The following is a 21,440-nucleotide window of genomic DNA, read 5'->3' on the forward strand; positions in this document are numbered from 1 at the left end:
CGTTCAAGGGCACATGTCCAGGTTGTGGGCTGGATCCCCAGTGGGGAGCATGTAGGAAGCAGCCAATCAGTGATTCTCATCATTGATGATTCTATCTCTCCCTCTCCCTCTCTGAAATCAATAAAACTATATTTTAAAGTGCTACCCAAAGCACCTGATACTTATGATTGAAGTAATTGGATCGGAGAAGTTGGAACCTAGAGGAAGAAGATAAATACCTTGATTGGAAAAGGATTGCATTCCTGTCAAAACTGTTCAAATAGCCCCTTGTAAACTGGTGATCCAATTGTTTAAAATGGTTATGATTGATAATGGGACATGGGTATATGTTGTGCTTCCTTCCTGTCTTCTGATAGTCCTGTATTTTTTCACGTTCTACTTTTAGCAAACTATCCATTGATTTATTCATTGACACTAACTTTCTTTAGTCAGCTGAGGTTTGACTGACATTGATCACCAAACGGTTGCAACAGTTCAACCTCTACGTCATGCCATCTTAGTTTAGTCTTTACAGCAATGTTTGTGCAATTATTTAATATTATATCTTGTTGACAAAATGAGTAGAAATCGGAATAATCAAAAACCCACAGCTAATGATAAGAACTTACTGTCCTATGAATTTGAAACAGGATTCCACAGTTCACTGAGCTGACTCAATGATTCCCTCACCTGTGAAGGGCCAGAACTCAGAACAATAAAGCGCTAATATGGTTATGGGAAGGGGTGTGTGGTAAGGAAGGCTTGGACTCCCGGGTCCTTGGAGGGCGTGTATGTGGCAGTTTAGTGGGTACTTGCATTTTCAATAAGGCTTTCATGCTGTAGTTACATGATGTTTTTCATGTCAAATGCCATGTTAGTTCTCACCGCTTCTTATGAGCGAAGTGTCCAGTTGTTAGATTGTAAAATTGTTTCTTGCTGACACCTTCAACGATTTCATCATAAAATACAATTATGCTCACGTGCCATACTCAACATGCCTCATAACTATGTAGTGTCTTTCCTCAGGCACATTAAAGTTCTCTTTTATGTGTGTGTTTCACGAAAAAGAATAGATTGGTTGCCACCACAAAAGATTAATTTCTCTAAAATTTTACTTTCATCGGACTTACGGCTTGACAATCAAACTTTGCGTCTTTATTGGCTTTCATAAACACAATTAAAATACCAGTAACTTCTTTCAGATGCTCTAAAGTTGAATATCCTTATTTGGGCTACTCTAGGCTAGGCTTATGGTAAAAACCATTCTATTTTCAGAACAGAGAAAAGCAAAGTGCTTTGCCTTGCAAGTGAGGAAACAGAGGCCAAGTGAAATGAGATTGCCTGCCCATGTAGTAGATGCCAGAAGCAAGGTTAGTGTTAGTTCAGGGCTCCCAGCCGTGTCAGTGCAATTCTACATCATCAAATTGCTTTTGGTCTTTTCTCTCCCAGAGACAGTGATATCCCTGAGGGAACATACTACATCTTAGACATCACCTCCTACTTCCCTTAAAAGACTCAGTAGAGAACTGTGTGCAAATAGGTACTCAGAAAATCTATGCTGAAGTGAACTAAAAAATAAACACTCTCTTTGGTTTATTGTGGTTGCTAAGAAAGGGGAAGTATGGGAAGCTCAATAGGCTGCCAGTTAGGTAGCTTTCCTCTAGGAAGATGCGGGGGTCGTATTGGAGAGCATAAGAACACACCATAGACTTGGTCCATGTACGATTTGAAGGTAAGTGAAGAAACTCTGAAGTCTTTGAAAGTGCAGGACTTTTTATTTTTATTTATTAAACTTTTTTTTTATTATTTCAGAGGAAGGGAGAGGGGAGAAAGAGATAGAAACATCAATAATGATAGAAATCATTGATTGGCTGCCTCCTGCATGGCCCACACCGAGGATCAAGCCCACAACCTGGGCATATGCCCTGACGGGGAATCGAACCCTGGCCTGGTTCGTAGGACGACACTCAACCACTGAGCCACACCGGCTGGGCGGTGTAGAGCTTTTTAAAATTTCAACTGGTTGCTAGTATTTAAAAGGTACATTTCTTGTAAAACCATCAGCCCCTACCCATCACAGATGACTCAACTCTTCAGAAAAAGAGGGAGCCCCAGCCTCATCTACATCATAGAACATCTGTTCCAGGTGCCATGTGCGGTCCTCAGGCAAGGCCGTCCTCACATGGACATAGCTCCTGACTCTGTTTCCTTTCGTCCATACGGTGGCTGGGCTTTCTCAGTTAACATCAACGGCAGAGAATCAAAATTACAGGTTCTTTACTGTACTTTAAGTCACACCACGTCCAAGGCAGGGAGACAGTTAATCACACAGGATAATGCTTTTTATAAAAGTGAACCTGGGAAGCAAGGCTGGCTCTAAGAGATAAAGGTCAGACCCCGCTTTGCCCATGGGCGGTGGAATGCTCTGGCAGATAGAAGAGGAGCAAAGAAGGGGACTTGGATTCACATGACTGACCTCAAGTCCTGGCACATTGTTCCTGGCTGTGGGCCCTCAGGTGGTTCATTTAGCTTCTTTAAGCCTCAGCTCCCTCACTTGTCAATCATCTACTCAGGGCAGAGGTCCATCTGCCAGCATGTTGAGTGAACTAATGTGGCCTCTGAGAACGCCAAAGTGATGCTCAAGGGCAAGGTGGTTTGAGGTAGAGGAGGAAGAAAAAGAAGGAATGAGTGTCGGCTCAAAGAAAGCAGGGGTGGAAAGTAGAAAAGGAAGGCAGGGGGAGAGATGGAGCCAACAGCATGGGGTCTGGGCTGGGGTTAGGGCTTGGGGGATGCTTGGGGGTTGGGTTCTCTTCACTACACAGAGAATAGAGCTGATTATTAGAGCCAATCACTGGAAAGATCATTATTCAGAGTGGTTGTCATGACAGCTTCCATTTGTATGATTTTAATTCACAGGATCACTTTTAAAGCCTCTGATCTTCATCTCATCTCTGAATAGGAGACAGGCTGCTGAAGGGCTCCCAGCCTGGCCCTGGAGCAGGTCATGTCTTCACACTTCCTTAGGCCACAGAAAACCTGAACCAAGTGGTGTGGTCATACTCCTCACCAGGCCGCAGCAGCACAGGCGGGAAGTGGGGCTGTAGAGGGAAAACACAGGTTACACCTTGCCAGCCCAGGCTGCACCCTTACCCAGTCCATACGGCAATATAAGACTGTTCATGGTTGTCCGGCTGGCGTGGCTCAGTGGTTGAGTGTCAACCTAAGAACCAGGAGGTCACAGTTCAATTTCTGGTCAGAGCACATGCCTAGGTTGCAGGCTCGATCCCCTGTGTGGGGCATGCAGGAGGCAGCTGATCGATGATTCTCTATCATTGATGTTTCTATCTCTTTCTCCCTCTCCCTTTCTCTTTGAAATCAATTAAAATATATATATATATATATATATATATATATATATATATATTCAATAAAAAACATACTTACAAAAAAGAACTATTTATTATTGGTTTCCCATGAGATAAAGAATTTGAGCCAAGCCCTAACCGGTTTGGCTCAGTGGATAGAGCGCTGGCCTGTGGACTCAAGGGTCCCAGGTTCGATTCCCGTCAAGGGCATGTACCCTGGTTGCGGGCACATACCCAGTAGGGAGTGTGCAGGAGGCAGCTGATCGATGTTTCTCATTGATGTCTCTAACTCTCTATCCCTCTCCCTTCCTCTCTATAAAAAAAAAAAAAATCAATAAAATATATTAAAAAAAAAAAAAAGAATTCGAGCCAGAATGAAAATCAACTACATCACTAAGCACACTTTGTAGTAGCAAGACTTTCTTGAAGGAAGCAGTGTGTGGCTTTATACTCTGGTGCAAGCTACATGCGTCTTATCATAAGCAGACACTTTGCAAAGCATTCATTACTCCAGGAAATAGCTGGAAAAAGTTATGAGGAAGCAAATAGGAAGAGAAGACATGAGGGATTGCCTTAAAAGTGTGGTTGTAGAAAATGCGTAGGTATTGATGAGAAACAATCACCTGAATAAAGGCTTTGAAGGTACAAAATAAGAGATATTTTAAAAAACATGTAAATGCCATGCTAGTAATTTGGCTAAGTGTTTCCTGTGTTGATCATGACTTGGAGAAGATAACACACATGGACGTGTGACTCACACAGACCTGAGTCATGACCTCTGTCCTTCAGTGTGACCTTGGACACACCACCCCTCTAACAGGCCCGCCTGTAGCTTTACCTGATTGACGGCATCGGGCCAGTTCTGGGTCTCGAGGCAGAAACCAGAGTGCTTGGGATAGACTGCTCCACTCTTGCCCTTCAGTGTGCCGTCCAGGAAGTTGCCCGTGTAAAACTGGACCCCGGGCTGGGTGGTGTGCACTTCCAGGACCCGCCCGCTTCCAGCATGATGGACCCTGGGGATAAAGCCACATATGGGGACAGGCAGAAGCTGGGAAAGCAGCTTTGAGACAGGGATCGGACCCCGCCACAGAGCCCGGACAAGATATATGGAGGAGACGGGGAGGAACAGCATCATGGGAAATTCCCACAGCCTCCGAGGTGAGCCCTTAGCAGGTGGTTTTGAGGATCCTCAATAGCAACTTTTCACTCTGATTTTGGTTTCTCTGGGGAAGGACAAAACAGACTCCCCCCAGCCAGGGGTGTGCGTGTGTGTGTGTGTGTGTGTGTGTGTGTGTGTGTGTGTTGGGGGCAGCCAGATTGGAGAGAGGCAATTTTAGGGTTTTAGGGTCCTGGAGGGGCTGGGATTCTTTCTCATAAAGAGCTGGAGCGAAACAACCAGCTGTTTTTTTGAAAGACACGCTTTCCTCCCTGGGCCCAGAGCGGGCTGTGCTCTTTAGTCCGCTCTCCCCACAACATCTGCTGGGGTTTCTGCAACGTCACTGTTTTCTTTTGTTTCCAAACCAGGCCTCTACAGAGGTCTCTGTCAAGAAAGCCTGGGCCTCACAGTCTCTCTGAGAAGAAAACATGCCCCCAGGTGTAGTCAGCCAGGAAGGCCCAGGGAAAGCGTGTGGGGAAGAGGCGCTTTGGAGAGAAGGCAGCGTCTCCTGGGGGAGGGCAGGGCGGGAGGGGCGAGCAGTAGGCCCAGAGGAGAAAAGCAGGCTTGAGCTGCAAGAACACAGCCGGGACCTGGGGCCGGGACGCCCTGGGAAAGCAGGCTTTTTAAGTTCTCTTTCTTCTTAGAGTTTGGATCATCTTCTCATACTGAAAATCATTCTACAAACACTCAGGGCCATTTGCTAGTGGCAAGCATGGCACGAGGCAGAGGCAGGGATTCGCAAAGCTGAGGTGGCAGCCGGGGCTGGGGTTAGTGAGGAGGGTGTGTGCACACTGCCTCTGGGGCTGACGAGAAGTGTGGCCTCCAACCTTGCATGGACGTGCGCAGAGCAAAATCACAAGTCAAGGGAGCACGGAGGGCTCTGGGGGTTCAGGGAAGGCAGAAGGGGCTTCAGTCAGGAGGAATGAGGGCTTCTAAGAAAAACTGGGCCTTGAAGAACAGGCGGAGCTGGAGAGTGGGAGCAGAGAGAGAGGGGACACTGGGCAGGGGCAGGGATCATGGCATGTGGGAGGGGGGAGGGGGCGGGAAAATTCTGCAGAGCTCACCTGTGGAATGTAAGCTTTGAAAAGACATGGGATGTGGTATTTGGTCCCTGTAGCGTAGTAAATGGCATTGGTGTGGCCAGAGGAAAAGCTCCCCAAATAGGGGTTGCTATCTCCTCTTCCCTGCAGCGGCAGGAAGTGGAGCGTACCTACCGAGCACAAAAGTGCTTTTCCTTGGAGCCCTTCAGACAGAAATTGTGGTCAAAGCCACCGACGTGGAACTCCTGCAGGTGTTTTCCAAGCGCCACTGGCTTCCTCAGGTCAAATGCGGTTCCTTGCACTGGAGCAACTTCTCCTGGTGGGAAGAGGCAGGGAAAGGGGGGATAAGTGCCCAACCCAAATCTTCATGCCCGGTGTCCTAAAGGCCCACAGGTCCCACCCTCTCTGCCTTCATTTCGATTTGTAAAGGAGATGGGAGTCCAGATCCTACAAAGGAGAATGAATTTTTCGATTTTTTTAAAAAAAATTGTAAGATGCTACGGATTGCAAAGGCAGTGGTCATAACATTCAGAATCATTCACATGTGAAAGAAATAAAAACCATGAGGAGATGCATAATTTCCATTATGGGCTCAGTTGGATAAGGGGTGATGGTTGTCCTAACCATGGCGTCAATCACTTTGATGGCATTTCTCACTTTAGTGCTGAACTATCCCAGGGCTCATAACCAAGCATTAGCTCCTGGAGTGGCTAACCGGACACCAACAATGTCCCTGAGAGGAGGGATTCGCAACCCACGTGGGGCCATTATTGGCCAAAAGACACTGGCAACCCCCTTCCCAATCACTTCCCCGTAGACACACTCTAAGCTGAAGCGGGGCTGTTAATAACAACACAGGGACAAATGAGTTCACTGGGACAGTCCAGGGCAAGGACGCACGGCCACTCTACTATTTGCCAATTTTAGAGTCAATCTGAAGGCAAGCTTTGTGTCTCCAGGCATGATTCCTGGAGGAGTTACAGTCCGCAAGGCAGTGTGTGTAAGCCAGGCTCCTCAAGCTCTAAGAGCAGTACATCTGTGCTTGTCTTGAAGTGGGACATCTTGAGGCCTCTTCACAATGATGTGGGTGGGGACTCAGTTCTGAGGTGGGGACACTGCAGTGTGGGGCCCCTCAACTCTTAAAGGGCAAAACACAGAAGGAGCATGGACAGGAGCCCTGCCGTGGTGGTCACCACAGCCAGTGCCCCGCCAAGAGCATCCCTCTGGTGTTACAGAACTGAAGGGTGTTGGACCCAAAGGGTTTCTCAGAGCTCACCTGGTCCAAACTGCTCATGTAACATGAGGAACCACCCACATAATTTGACATTATCAAACAGCCACCTATGATACTGACACACTGCATTTCGTTAATTTAAGACACTCATCTTCACAGTTTAAAACCTCTGAAATCATGTTATGGTTTAACTGGCAGGTTTTCCTTTCTTCATGGGATATGAAATAATGAATTTTACAATTGATGGCATCTTAAAGTGGATAAAACGTAAAAAAATGAACAAGTAATCAGGGATTTGAGGGCAAAAAGGAGAAATTAGGATTATTTCATGAGTGATTTCAAGTAGAGGTTAAAGGGACATTGTTCTGAAAACAGTGCCATTTTGCTCTGTCACCTTTCAGTCCCTTCCTAACGCGAACGGCCCAGCGGTAAGAGAGAAGACAGGCAGTGGGGTGGGCGTAGGGGTGGCGGACTGGGAGATTTCATGGAAGAAATGACAAGGATTGAGCAGAAGCTTGAGCTGGAATCATATTAGGTTGAATGGGTGAGGGAGGTTGAAGATGTGGAGGAAACAGCTTGAATACGGGTGATAGGGCGTTTCCATGATATAGAATTATAATATTATGTATATTATAATATTTCCATGTATGAATACAATATATATGTATATATTTACATTATATATAATATACTTACATTGTTTAGTTATTTTCTATATATTCCTAGTTTTGGAGTTTGATTTCCTTTTTTTTTTTTCCTGCTAAAAACTTTATTGTTTACATTGGTTCAATACCTGGGAGTGGTCTTCAGGGTGGTTAAAAAATGTTTAGGGGTTTCGGGGAGAGGCTCAGGTAAAAGCCAGACACTCGGGGATGCAAAGGGGCCCCTCAAAGGCCTCTGGGCTCCACAGGCTCCTAGTCGTGCCTGAGGGTGAGCCTGTAGAAGAGATACTCGCCCAGCCCAGCCTGGGGGCCGGCAGCCTGCGGAGGTGAGTCAGGTGTCGCCCGTCTTCCTGATGAGTTTCACCTCCTCACCCAGGAAGTGGTTCTGCAGGAGGTCAGAGAGCTGAGGGTCTGCGGGTAGAACCAGGGCCTGCAGCCCCAGGAGGGCCTGGTTCAGGCTCCTCTCCAAGGCCAGGGCGGCTTCCATGCGCCCTGAGTTTAGCCCACTCATCTTGGGAAGGCTTCAGCAGGACCTGGAGGAGAATGTGGCCACCGCGCTGGTTTTGCATCTTTAAGAGACGCTCAGCGCCCTCGCGCTTCTTCGCTGCAAATTCTTCGAGACCCACGCCCTCCACGGCCACATCGTCCTGGTTGAATAGAAGCCAGAGAGAGGTAGGTGTGGGAGGCCCGCAGGTGCAGGTTGGCCAGGTGGTTGACCGCAGCCTCCACCTCGGTGGAATCATGCTGACGAATTTGGGAGCTCATGGTTGGTGGGCAATAAGGAGTTGAGGTAGAAAAAGAAACCAGTGTGTTGGCTGGTCCCAGAGGTGGTTCCAAAGGTGGTGTCTGGATGAGACACTGGAGGGTGGTCGGAGGCTGGAAGAAGGGGCGTCCCTGGGTCTGTTCTGTCCACACACAGTTGAAGCAAGAGACAGATCCGGGAGCGCCGAGGGCACTGGCTGATTTCCTTTTTGATCCAGGAATTATTAAGAGTGAACACATTTCTAGGTCAATATTGGCTGTATTAGTTATGTTTTGTGACAGTGCCTCAGGTTTCCTTTACGGGCTTAGATGTGCTCATTTCTGTGTGAACCTTCATTGTGAGTTGCATCCTTTATCATTACAAGATGTCCTCTTTTATGTAATTTGACGCTCTCTGTCCTGAAACCAGCCTGTACTGGTAAGAGGGAGACCCTGCTACTTCGGCCTTCAGGTGATTGGTGTGCTCCTGAAGTCTCATATTTCAACCTTCCTGAGTCACTCGGTTTGTACACGGCCTTCCGCTGGGTTTTGCTTTGGGAGTCCATCTCTGAGACTGTGTTTAACGGGGCATTCCATGGCATTAACATGACACATACGTGTTCTAAATGTTCTTTGTTCTATCCTTATATTTTGTGGCATGCTTTCTGTGTTTATGAATTCTAGTTATTACTTAAAAAAAGTCTTTTACATATGATTGGTTTGTGTGTGTTTCTGATCAGTTAGAAGGTGTGTATTTTTGTTTTACATCTATAAGTAACTTCAATGTAATAAATTAATGTTGTTTCTTAGACTCTGCCTAGCGACGCCTTCGTCCCCCTCCCCCTTCTCCTCTTTGCCCAGTAGGGTTTCTGATGGTTTAACTTTGAGTATTCTTACCAAGGGCGCTTTTCTTTCCCAGCAGATGGTGCTAGAGACACGATAGAAAGAGCTTTGTTTATAAAACAAACATCGACCTCATTTGAGTTCAGATTCAGCCCTCTAACCCCTGATCTGTTCTGGGAGAATGAATAGTTGAACTTTTTGGATTTGTAAGGCCAAAGGCCAAATCTTGGCAGTGACACCCCTCCCCCCGGCTCCAGGTGCTATTGTTCTGTGAAGTCTGGGTGACCAACCATCTCCCAAAGTGACTTTAAAAAAAGGCAACTGTTTCCTTATGAACCAATTAGAATGGGAAAAAGAAGCAGCTGTTCTCATGGGCTCAGCAGATTTTAAGGTTACCCATCCATATGCTAAGTGGAAATTTATGTTATGCTTTCTTCCCTTATATGGTATTCACAATATTTAGTTCTTCCCTAAAGCTATACTTGTCTCAAAATCTAACCCTTATGACAGCCCTAGACAGTGATTTGGCTAGGTCAGTCAAGATTACTTATTTCTCTTGACTTGGAAAAAAGAAAGTCATGCAGTTTTCATGACATAAGGACCCAAGGGCGAATTTCCAGTCTGTTTGCCTGATCTTGAGCAATCTACAAATCAGTATTTATTTTACTTTCCTCTCTGTAAAATGAAGCTGCTATTATTTGTAGCCTTACATGTTACATGGAAATATTCGACCATGTAATGGCAAAGAAGCCCTGATTTTAAAAATGAGAAACTTGGGATAATTCTAAAGTGAGGTTTTGCTAAAATGAAAAGAAAACATGAAAAAAAAAGGTTCCAATCTGTCTTTTCCAGCCTCATGCCCTCATACACCCCCTCATGTGCCTAGTGGTTGGGCACATAGAAAATTTGGAATTTGTTCCCAGATTCACCCTGTCTTTGGGTCCTTTCTCATAACCGGAATGTCCGTTCTGTGCCCCCCACACCCACCACACTCTGGCACAGTCCACAGGATCATTTAAGAATATTCTTGCCCTAGCCGGTTTGGCTCAGTGGATAGAGCATCAGTCTGTGGACTGAAGGGTCCCAGGTTCGATTCTGGCCAAGGGCACAGGCCAGGGTTGCGGGCTCGATTCCTCCCCAGTAGGGGGCGTGCAGGAGGCAGCCAGTCAATGATTCTCTCTCATCATTGATGTTTCTCTCTATCCCTCTCCCTTCCTCTCTGAAATCAATAAAAATATATTTAAAAAAGGAATATTCTTCAATGCCATTTCCTCTGTGAAGTACTGCAACCTCCACAGTGAGAACTAATCCTCTTTTCTACTTTGTTCCCATCACACTTTAAACATATATTCCCCCAAACATTCATCACATTATGGAATATTTATAGGATTATGTCAAGCTGTTTGTCTAAAACAGTGGTTCTCAACCTTTCTAATGCCGAGACCCTTTAATACAGTTCCTCATGTTGTGGTGACTCCCAATTTCATTGTTACAAATTGAACATAAAGCATAGTGATTCATCACAAAGCAATATGTAATTATACATGTGTTTTCCGATGGTCTTAGGCAACCCCTGTGAAAGGGTCGTTCGACCCCCAAATCGGTCGCGACCCACAGGTTGAGAACCGCTGCTCTAAAAGGTATGTGAGTTCCTATAGCGCCAGGGTGGGGCCGTATTTATCTTTGTACCCTCCGGGCAAGAAGCAGACTCTTTCTGGATGGAAAAACTGATGATGACAATGAGAAAACGGGGGTAACTGTGAATGGTGTCCTATCCTGTGACAAAGTCAGAATGAAAGATCTAGAAAGAACCTTAGGAATGACCTCATCTAGTCCCTTCACTTTACCGATGAGGAGGCTGGGATCCAGACAGCTAAAGGGACTTGCCCAGGGTGACACATCCCCACAGTGTCAAAGTCTCCAGGCCCCTTCTCAAGTGCTTTCCACCGCACCCTGGAGTGGCTTGGTTAGAGCCCCTTCCACCCCCCACCCCCACCCCCAAGTGTTCTTGGTTTTTCTCACGAATGTGCAGTTCTAACTTTGTGCTTTGATGCTAAGAATAGAAGGAGATGTCAAAATAGCTCTCTCAGCAGCGCTGAGTGTCGAGAAAACGCAGCGGAAATGGAGAGGGTGCCCTTGTAGAGGAGTCACATCACTAGACTTTGGTTTGGAAGCCGCCAGGAAGCTGAGGTGTTGGCAGAGAGGAGCAGTTTTCTGAAGAGGACCCTTCTGCAGGTTGGCCGGGTGTGCACTGGAGCCTGACAGCAATGCCTAGCAGATGGTGGGCTCCGGCCCGAAGGTGCAGGTTACAGCTCTGGGGCACAGGCGCCCCCTGAGGCCGCATTTCTGACTGTGGGCACCACTACGGACCCAACTGAGGTTACTGTCAGGGATTTAGAGTGAGACCAGTAGCTGCCTATTGGCATCGGTGGAGGGTGGGGCAGGGGGATGGGGGGTCTTAGCCAGAGCTGAGTTCTGTTAGGAGAATACAAAGAAGAGGGAGGGTGCAAGGGAGCTGAGCGCGGATGCCAAGGGACAATTCTAACGATGGACTTCTGACCTAATCTGGGGGGAGTGAGGTCATGAGGAAGTGAGGGCCCGTGAAAAGGTGGTAAGATCAGAGATTATAGAAGTACTTGTAGCATCATAATTATTGGAGCTGGCAGACATCTTAAATGGTGATCATGGAAGGCTGCAATTATGACCATAAGAGTGAGCAGCTGAGAAGGGTGGAGGTGGAGGATAAGATCATTGGAAGAGAGGATGTGAAGAAGCTGAGAAGTCAGGGTATCATCAATATGGATAATGAAATAATTATTATTGCAAGCAACACTCTGTGGCAGATGATCGACACGGTCTGACACAATTTGAGCTTGCTATAGCCACAAAGTTCAACCTATTCCGGTGCTCTCCTCTATGAGATGAGCTGTTATATAGACTTAGGCAGTGTTAAAAAAAAAAAAAAAGAATTATGACAAGAGCGGTGTTGGGGTGACATGAGCGAGGAACGAGAATGACTGGGAGTGGGGTCTATGGATGACCTCAGCAAAGAGGCATTAGATCCGCTTTCTGTTTGCACTTCTGGCAGAGATAGAATTGCCTGTCCTCTGGGAGTAAAGGAGAAGCCCACCGCCTCCGTGAAATCCACCTCTTATCTCCATAAGGGATTCTTGCACACGTTCTATTATGAGGAATTTGGCCTTTTCCCAATGACTGCTTATGGCAGATGGCATTTTTAAAAGATGGCCACACAGTATATATTCCATCCTACATGCTCTCTTATGTTGACACCCCTTCCCTGAGGTGTGAAGCCTCCATTCCCTCCCTTAAACTTAGATGGAACTTTACAATTGCTTCGACCAATAGAATGTGGCGCAGTGATGCTGCGATTTCTGAGGCCGGGTTCCAAAACCAGAATGACCTTGGCCTGGGTCTCTGTCTGTCAGGAGCCCAGCTGCCATGTCCTCAGGAAGCTCAAGTCACATCACAAGGCCATGTGTGGGGTGTTCTGGCCGACAGCCCCAGCAAAGTCCCCAACCAACAGATAGCACTGACTGCCAGACAGGTGCGTGGACGAGCCTCCTGATGATTCCAGCCCCCGGTTCTGAACTTCCAACAGAGGCCCTTGGCATCATACGCAGAGGAAAGATAATGTGCTATCTAAATCCCTGACCCAAGAAACAAAGATATTAAATGAAGTGTGAAATAATTTATCAAATAGCAATAGATAACTAGTATACTGCCTTTGGGTGTTAATTACTTCTTGGCACTTACTTGACAAGTCCTGGTGGGAGGTTAACATACCCCTTCCTCCCCCCCTCCTTTAACATAGAAGTGATTTTAAATAATTCTACCTTAGGGACACTAATCCTTGCAATTACTTTTGGATAGGGAAAAAAGAAATACAAATATTTTAGGTTACTCATTTTTTAAAACAATATAGTGTGATACACACACACACACACACACACACACACATGCTAGAGGTCTGGTGCACAAATTTGTGCACGGGTGGGGTCCGGCTGGCCCGCCCCGATCAGGGCCCATTGGACCAGACTGGTTGCGGGGAAGGACCACAGGTGGTTGGCCTGCCAGCCCTGCCCCCTGTTCGAACTCTAGTTGAACTCCTGGTTGAGGGGACAATTTGCATATTAGCCTTTTATTATATAGGATATTTTATTGATTTCAGAGAAGAAGGGAGAGTTAGAAACATCAACGATGAGAGAGAATTATTGATCGGCTGCCTCTTGCATGCCCCTACTGGGGATCAAGCCCACAACCTGGGCATGTGCCCTTGACTGGAATTGAACCCGGGACCCTTCAGTCCACAGGCCTTAGGCTCTATCCACTGAGCCAAACCAGCTAGGGCCAGGTTATTCATTTTTGAGCATCTTTTATGTACCAGGCATGAAACTAACCTCAGGGAGTCTAGAATCTGGTCAAAGAGACACACAAAATATAAAAACTTACAGGAGAGTGTGACAAAGGCAATTGCGAGTGGCACTCAGAGGCCTGGGGGAGCAGAGAGAAGCAGCCCCTAAGGCAGCCTGGGGGCAGGAGCCTACTCTTGAAGGGGAGGCGGGTTGGCTAACTGGACAAGCCACAGGAATGGACTCCTGCCACCTGGGAAGTTGTATTTGGGGCACAGGCAAGGCACATTTATATTACACCTATTCCATGGACTCCCAGCTCTGACTTATTTTTTTGGGCAAAAGACTGAAGAAACAGAATAGAAGGTGAATTAATTCTTGTGGATTCCTGATCAAATAACTAAGTCGGCGAAATGGTTTTTTTTGTAACAGCTGAGCATGAACACTTTCTCAGCGTCTGACAGAAAAATCCGCCTGGGGTGAATTTTAATTCAAAGCTTTTAATTTCCCATCATCTGAAAGAGCTTTTATCTCTGCCTGGTGGCCTCGCGGCTGACGCTCTGAGAAGACGAACAGATGGTCACTGCAAGGGTCGCTGCATCTCCACGGTCGCTCGTTTTAGCCCTTCCTTCCTGGCAGGTCCCTTTCTCTCTCATTTTCACACAGCCCAGTAACACCGTCGCTGGAATAACAGCACAGTCCTGCCCCACAGACCTCAGCACGGCACGTCCTATTTATCGTAACAATTACACATTATTTTGGGAAAAGGGAAAAGAAAAAAAGAGGGGGAGGAAAATCTAGCAAAGACTTCTAGAAAAATTTCTCCAATAATTTTTTCTCCCTTAAAAAGGCAATGTTAAAAAATATTAAGTATATTGTTAAAATTTTTTCCATGATTTATCCTATATTTTACAAATCTAGGTATGACATATTAGAATTTAGATAGACTTACTAACTGACCTTGGGTAAGTTTGTATGCCTCGGTAAGATCCAATTTCCCCATTTATATAATGGAGTTAATATTGGTATCTACCTAATACAGATACGGTGAGGTTTACTTGAGAGAATGCTATGAAGGAGGTCCTATATCTAAGCTGGCACATTTCTCCCTCTCTCTCTCTCTCTCTCTCTCTCTCTCTCTCTCTCTCTCTCTCTCTTCCTCTCTCTCTCTCTCTCTCTCTCTCTCTCTCTCTCTCTCTTCCTCTCTTTCTCTCTCTCTCTCTCTCTCATACACACACACACACACACACACACACACACACACACACACACACTCCAGAAATACAGAGCATAAAGCATTCATGAAAAAGAAAGGTGCATTCCTGCACCTCTAAGGGACACTGGCATTTTCATTAAAAAGGAATTCAGGTGATTTGTTTTTTGAAGCTTCTTAGTGCTTTTAAAATCTGGAGCAATGAATTTTAAACTGGGGGTTTTGGGTTTTTTTTGAGTCATGGACTTCTCTGAGCATATTATAAAAGTTATGGGTTCTCCAGGAAATGCATACACACATACAGAATGTTTCCAGGCCCTCTGAAGCCCAGCCAATGTGTGCCTGGTTGAGAATCGCCGATCTGCAGGCTGGGGGATATGTTCTGCCTGTATTGCTGCTCACCACCAGACGCGTTGCCCTCTCGTGACCTGATGCTGAAATGTACATTTGCAATGATACAGTCACATAAGCTCAGGCATTTGGTGAAGAAATGCAGTCTGGGAGTCTACTGGCAGGCCCTTCCTATTGCAACGCAGCAAAGGCTTTGCATAACACATCAAGGTCTCCTGTTTATGATGCCTCCTCCTTCTAGCAGCTCGTACAAAAAGCTGCCATGTGAAAGGCACAGAAGCTTGTCTTAATCTGAGCAAATCAGCAGCTTTCAGAAACTGCAGGAAAATGAAGCATCAGAGAAAGTGGAAATTGCCCCTAATGACAGCTCAGAAAATGGGGCTGATTAGGCAAACTGTGCCCCCCTGCGTCGCAGTGGATATCAGGAGTCATGATCACCAATTACTGCCATCAGCCTCCCAGGGCACCCTGCTCGCCTGTTTGGCAGTCAAACTCAATATTAGAATGGGTTTTAGAGCCAGGCAGGCCTGGGTGGATATAAAGCCTGGCTTTCCTTGCTGGGAAAATTTGTGGAGGTTGCTCAGCCTCTCTGAACCTTGCTTTCCTCATCTGCCAATGGGGATGACAAGAGTGTCCACCTCATGGGATGATGCAAATTAAATCAGCTAAGGCATGTCCAGCGCCCCGCCCCGCCTGTAGGAAGTACTCAGCAGTGCAGCTGAGTGTGGACTGGAGCTGAGGGGGATACCAGCACAGACATTGGACTTAGGGAAACTTGGCCCCACCAATCACCTGTGTAACTTTGTGCAGGTTACCCGACCTCTCCACATGTCTGTTTCTTCAACTGAGGCATGACTGAAGCATAACACCTACTTCTCACTTATCAAACCGGGATAACAGAGCCCCCACCTCATGAAGTTGTCATGAGGATTAAAACAGTGAATGGAGGGGAAGAGCTTAGCACAGCGATGATGGCGATGGTCGTTCATGATGGTGGTGACGATGGTGATCGCTAGCGATTAGATGGTGCGTGTAGAGCGCTTCACACCCAGCCTGGTTCCAGAGCTTGGGCTCTTCACCATCCTGCTATATTAACTCTCATAAATGCTCAGTCTAATCACTACAGTGATTACTGACGGGGGAGATGTGGCTGGGCCCCAGCATGTGTGAAAATGAGGATGTGGTTGGCAGTGAGTTCGATGGGAGTCATGTAGGGTGAAATGAGGTGGAGACGGTGTTCGGTTACTTTTTTCAGTACAGGCATCACAGGCAGAGAGAGGCAGGAGTGGGATCAGAGAAGGACCAGATGGCCAACGCACGGCATAAGAATAGCCGAGGACCTGTGGGTGTGCTGCCTGAAGAAGGAATTACTTGGGGTGACATGATGGCTGCCTTCGAAGGCCTGGAGCCTGCTCCGTAGGGACCCAAGAACTAGCCCAGGTGGGGCTCGGCTCTGAGTAGACAGATTTCAGTTCAGTGTCAGGAAGGCATTTCTGGTCTGCTGACCCAGGATGGACTGTGAGCTTCCCGTCCCAGAGGCACTCGAGTGCCGGCAGACCCCCCATTTCTGGGATTCAAACACTGGACAGGTGGATGGGGTTTGGAGAAGATAAGATCCTTTCCAGCTGTGACATTCCAGGGCTGAGGGCCATTGGCTCATGTGACAAACAACGAAGCAGGTTGTTGTCTTCAGGGACACATGGTAATACCTGGTTATTTCTCTCCTACCTCTCTCTCTTTACCGTGTTCATGGATTGGTAGAATCAACATCATCAAAATGTCCATACTATCCAAAGCAATCTATAGATTCAATGCAATCCCCATCAAATTACCAACGGCATATTTCACAAATCTAGAACGAACGTTCCAAAAATTCATCTGGAATAAAAAAAGACCCTGAATAGCTGCAGAAATCCTGAGAAAGAACAAAGTAGGTGGGATCTCAATACCAGATATCAAACTGTATTACAAAGCCACTGTTCTTAAAACAGCTTGGTACTGGCACAAGAACAGACATATAGATCAATGGAGTAGAATAGAGACCCCAGAAATCGACCCAAACCACTATGCCCAATTAATATTCAACAAAGGAGGTAAGAGCATACAATGGAGTCAAGACAGTCTCTTCAATAAATGGTGTTGGGAAAATTGGACAGATACATGCAAAAAGATGAAACTAGACCACCAACTCACATCATACACAAAAATAAACTCAAAATGGATAAAAGACTTAAACATAAGATGGGAAACCATAAAAATACTAGAGGAATCCACAGGCAGCAAAATCGCAAACATATGCCGAAGGAATTTCTTCTCTGATAATGCTCCTAGGGCAATGGAAACTAAAGAGAAAATAAACAAATGGGACTACATCAAAATAAAAAGCTTTTGCACAGCAAAGGAAACCATCAACAAAACAAGAAGACCCACTACATGGGAGAACATATTTGTCAATGATACCACCGATAAGGGTTTAATTTACAGGGATCTCATGAAACTTAACAAAAGGAAGATAAACAATCCAATAAAAAAATGGGCAACGGACCTAGATAGACACTTTTCGAAAGAGGACATACAGAAGGCCGAAAGACATATGAAAACATGCTCAAAGTCACTAATTACACGAGAGATGCAAATCAAAACGACAATGTGTTATCATCTCACACCTGTCAGACTGGCTATCATCAACAAATCAACAAACAACAAGTGTTGGAGAGGATGTGGAGAAAAAGGAACCCTTCTGCACTGCTGGTGGGAACGCAGACTGGTGCAGCCACTGTGGAGAACAGTATGGAGTTTCCTCAAAACACTAAAAATGGAACTCCCATTTGACCCAGTGATCCCACTACTAGGAATATTTCCCAAGAAACCAGAAACACCAATCAGAAAGGATTTATGCACCCCTATGTTCATAGCAGCACAATTCACCATAGCTAAGATTTGGAAACAGCCTAAGTGCCTATCAGCAGATGAGTGGATTAGAAAACTGTGGTACATATACACAATGGAATACTATGCTGTGGTAAAAAAAAAAAAAAAGGAACTCTTGCCTTTTGCAACAGCATGGATGGAACTGGAGAGCATTATGCTAAGTGAAATAAGCCAGTCAGAGAAAGATAAATACCACATGATCTCACTCATTTGTGGATTATAGAGAACAACACAGACTGATGAAAAGGGACAGATCCAAAGACTGAGAAACAGCGATCAGGCTATCAATCCCCAGAAGGAAAGTAGGAGAGGGCGGGGGTAAGGGGAAGAGATCAACCGAAGGATTTGTATACACGCATATAAGCCAAACCAATGGACATGGACAACAGGGGGATGGGAGCATGAGTGTGAGGGGGCGGGGGGAGGGGGGGGGAGGTTGGGGGTTAATGGGAGGGGGGGATGAGGACACATTTGTAATACCTTAACTAATAATAAAAAAAATAAAAATAATGTATTTTTAAAAATACATTTTTATTGATTTCAGAGAGGAAGGGAGAGGGAGAGAGAGATAGAAACATCAATGATGAGAGAGAATCATGGATTGGCTGTCTCCTTCACACCCCCTACCGGCAACCCAGGCATGTGCCCTTGACCAGAATCAAACCCAGGACCCCTCAGTCCACAGGCAGACGCTCTATCCACTGAGTCAAACCAGTTAGGGCCTCCTACTTCTTTTTAAAGTCAAACTTTTAGCTTGTCTTACCTACAGAGGCCATTGGCTGAGAGCTGCTTTTTGTAGAATGACAATGGCTTTTGATAAGAGAGGACTGAGTAGGTGTGTGCAGCCTGGAGGGGGAGAGAAATAAAGGTAGCTAAGGGGGCAGCAGGAGGACACAGGGTTGCTGGGGAGGGGAGCAAATGGGGACAAATAGGTGCCAAAAAGGAAAAAGCAACAAAGTCACTAGAGGCTAGACAGCTTTAAATAGCCACTCAGAGTGTGGACCCAGCACCACATCCCCTAGGAGTGGTTAGAAATGTGGACCCAGAGGCTCCACCCGAGGCCAACTGAGCCAGAATCTGCATATGAACAAGTTCCCCAGTGATCTGTGTGCACATTCCAGGTGAAAGGCACTGATGTGGGGATCATCTAAGGGAGACCCAGGCTCAGGCGTGCTGTGCGTTCATCTCAGGAAAGAAAGGGAGGGGAGGAACGCTGGGGCGATGGGAAGAGCGCGGGAGTCTGGTCTCCATGGGGACGGCCCAGCTGTGCTTCCAGCACAGCTGCTCCAATTAAGTCTCTTTATCTAGTCAGGTTCAGAACAGTCCGTCAAATTTGCGCAAGGAAGCAGAGGTAACGGGGCTCACGGCACAGGTACTCATGTGACTCCTAATTAAGCCATCTTGGTGAAATCGCCTCTAGAATGCCTGTTATTATTTTAGGAAACAACATCAAGAGAATGATCATTAAAAGCAACGCCCTGGGTGGGGATTTTGACTCCATTCCAGTGGTTGGCAAGTAAAGCACCGTGGTTTTTTTTGTGAAGTCACGTTTCTGTAAATGTTCACAGATCACACAGTGTCAAAGCTCGTCTCTGCTGCAGGTCTGCCCTTTCCTCTGCCGATGCCTTTGGGGTTTGCCGCTTTATTCTGCTGCTGCTGTTTTCTTCTCTTTTTCTTTCCACTGCGTATTTTCTGATTTTACTTTGACTTGCAGTGGGGGAGGGTATGCTAAACCCAGTTACATGGTGTTTTCAGATAAGAAGGTAATTTTACACTTCACGGTTGGGCAGAAGAAAATTTTCACGCAGAGAATTTTTCCATCCTAGACTCCCATCAACAGGGCATCCAGGGATTTGCTGCCATTTGAAAGCTGCCCATGGTCTGACTGCAGACTTCCTGCAGGGCATGCCTTTAGACCTGTCCCCTCCTGAGTGGGCCCTGTTCTCCAGGGCCCCTGCCATGGCACCTGTCGGGGCCCTCAGGTCCTCTGCTGCCTGCCTGAGCCCATTGCCTCTGGGCCACTTGGTTAGTGACACTCTTACTGACTTACCTTACACCCTGTCCTGCTGCCTCTTCTACATGACAAAACCCCAACTTTGGATCATCCCACAATCCGCCTTCTCGGCTCCTCACTCCATGTGGCTGAGAGAAACCGGAGAAAACCCATGGAAGCACCAACTGAGGCCACTGCCCGTTCATGGTCTCAGCCCCCACCTGCTTTCTCCGCACCCTCAGGCAAACATTGTACTTGCCCTCAATCAGCTCCTCTCCCCCCAAAAAACCTCTCCCTTGGTCCTGCATCTCCACCGTAAGGAGGCACCTTCTCTCCTTCCTCTCACAACATTTTGAAAGCATAGTCAACCCCGGTGGTTTCTAGAGGTGCAGATTCCTGGGTCTATTCTATAGCAAATGAACCGGAATCTCTGGGTGGGGCCTGGAATTCGTTATTTAAGGAAGTTGCCTTCCTTAGGAACTGCTCATTGACTCTCCTCACATTCAGATACTCGTCCAATTGTCACAGGCCGGCATCAAACCATCGCACTCTGCGAAATGGGGTCAGCAGGAACAGCCGCTACAGCCCACGTACGCCCTGGCCTGACCTCTCTGGAATACGGCTGCTGCCGGTCTCTCCAAGACTTCGGGTCACCCTTCCTCCTTCTGTGCCTCTTCTGATCATTTATTTCCCTTGTGCTTTCAGTGTGAGGACCTAGGGTGCAACATTTAAGGCAGCACTCACTCTCAGGTGCTGACCCAGCAGGGACACAACCCTGAGCGTGAGTGCTGCCTTAAATGTTGCACCCTAGCTGCTGCACGTCTCTGGTATCACCCTAACCCCACCCTGCCCGCTGCTTCTCTAGCGTTTTGGATTGACAACGCATCCCCACCCCCACATTCTGTGCTCTAGCACTCTCACTCTCCTTGCTGCTAGATCTTTACAGATACGAAGAAGCTTCTTGCAGCTCAGGGTGCTCTCGAGCCAGCCGCCTCCCCCCTGGTCTCTGTGCTTCCTTAGTCCTCTGGGCATTATCTCCGTCACTGTGCTGACCAATGTGGTCTGGGCACATGAGAAGCTTCTCTAGTGTAGAGACAGCGGTCAGTCTTTTTCTAGGACCCGTGCCTGGGGCAGCAGGAAGCAATCAGTAAGTGCTCTACCAGTGGTCGGCAAACTCGTTAGTCAACAGAGCCAAATATCAACAGTACAACGACTGAAATTTCTTTTTTTTTTTGAAATTTCTTTTGAGAGCCAATTTTTTAAAAAAAATATATTTTATTGATTTTCTACAGAGAGGAAGGGAGAGAGAAAGAGAGTTAGAAACATCAATGAGAGAGAAACATCTATCAGCTGCTTCCTGCACATCCCCCACTGGGGAAGTGCCTGCAACCCAGGTACATGCCCTTGACCGGAATCGAACCCGGGACCCTCCAGTCCGCAGGCCGACGCTCTGTCCACTGAGCCAAACCGGTTTCGGCTGAGAGCCAAATTTTTTAAACTTAAACTATATAGGTAGGTACATTGTTATTAACTTAATTAGGGTACTCCTAAGGCTCAGGAAG

At 46.7% G+C, this 21,440-nt stretch overlaps 1 protein-coding gene and 1 pseudogene across 2 annotated transcripts in view; both read right to left on the reverse strand.

Moving 5' to 3' along the window:
* Positions 1-1,788: 1,788 nt before the first annotated feature.
* GALM (galactose mutarotase) overlaps positions 1,789-21,440 on the reverse strand; it is a 47,313-nt gene continuing 27,661 nt past the window's right edge. The window contains exons 5-7 of the mRNA XM_081101204.1: positions 5,715-5,856; positions 4,183-4,357; positions 1,789-3,077 (exon numbers count right to left, since the gene is read on the reverse strand). Of these exons, the coding sequence (XP_080957330.1) occupies positions 3,000-3,077; positions 4,183-4,357; positions 5,715-5,856 (395 nt within the window). The 3' untranslated portion in view covers positions 1,789-2,999. The remainder of the gene's footprint in view (positions 3,078-4,182; positions 4,358-5,714; positions 5,857-21,440) is intronic.
* LOC308526154 (ferritin light chain-like) lies at positions 7,689-8,201 on the reverse strand (annotated as a pseudogene). Its single transcript has one exon. The product of its transcript is annotated as a ferritin light chain-like (transcript).

The sequence above is a fragment of the Myotis nattereri genome, assembly GCF_964212035.1.
Source record: "Myotis nattereri genome assembly, chromosome: 10".
NCBI classification, from domain to species: Eukaryota; Metazoa; Chordata; class Mammalia; order Chiroptera; family Vespertilionidae; genus Myotis; species Myotis nattereri.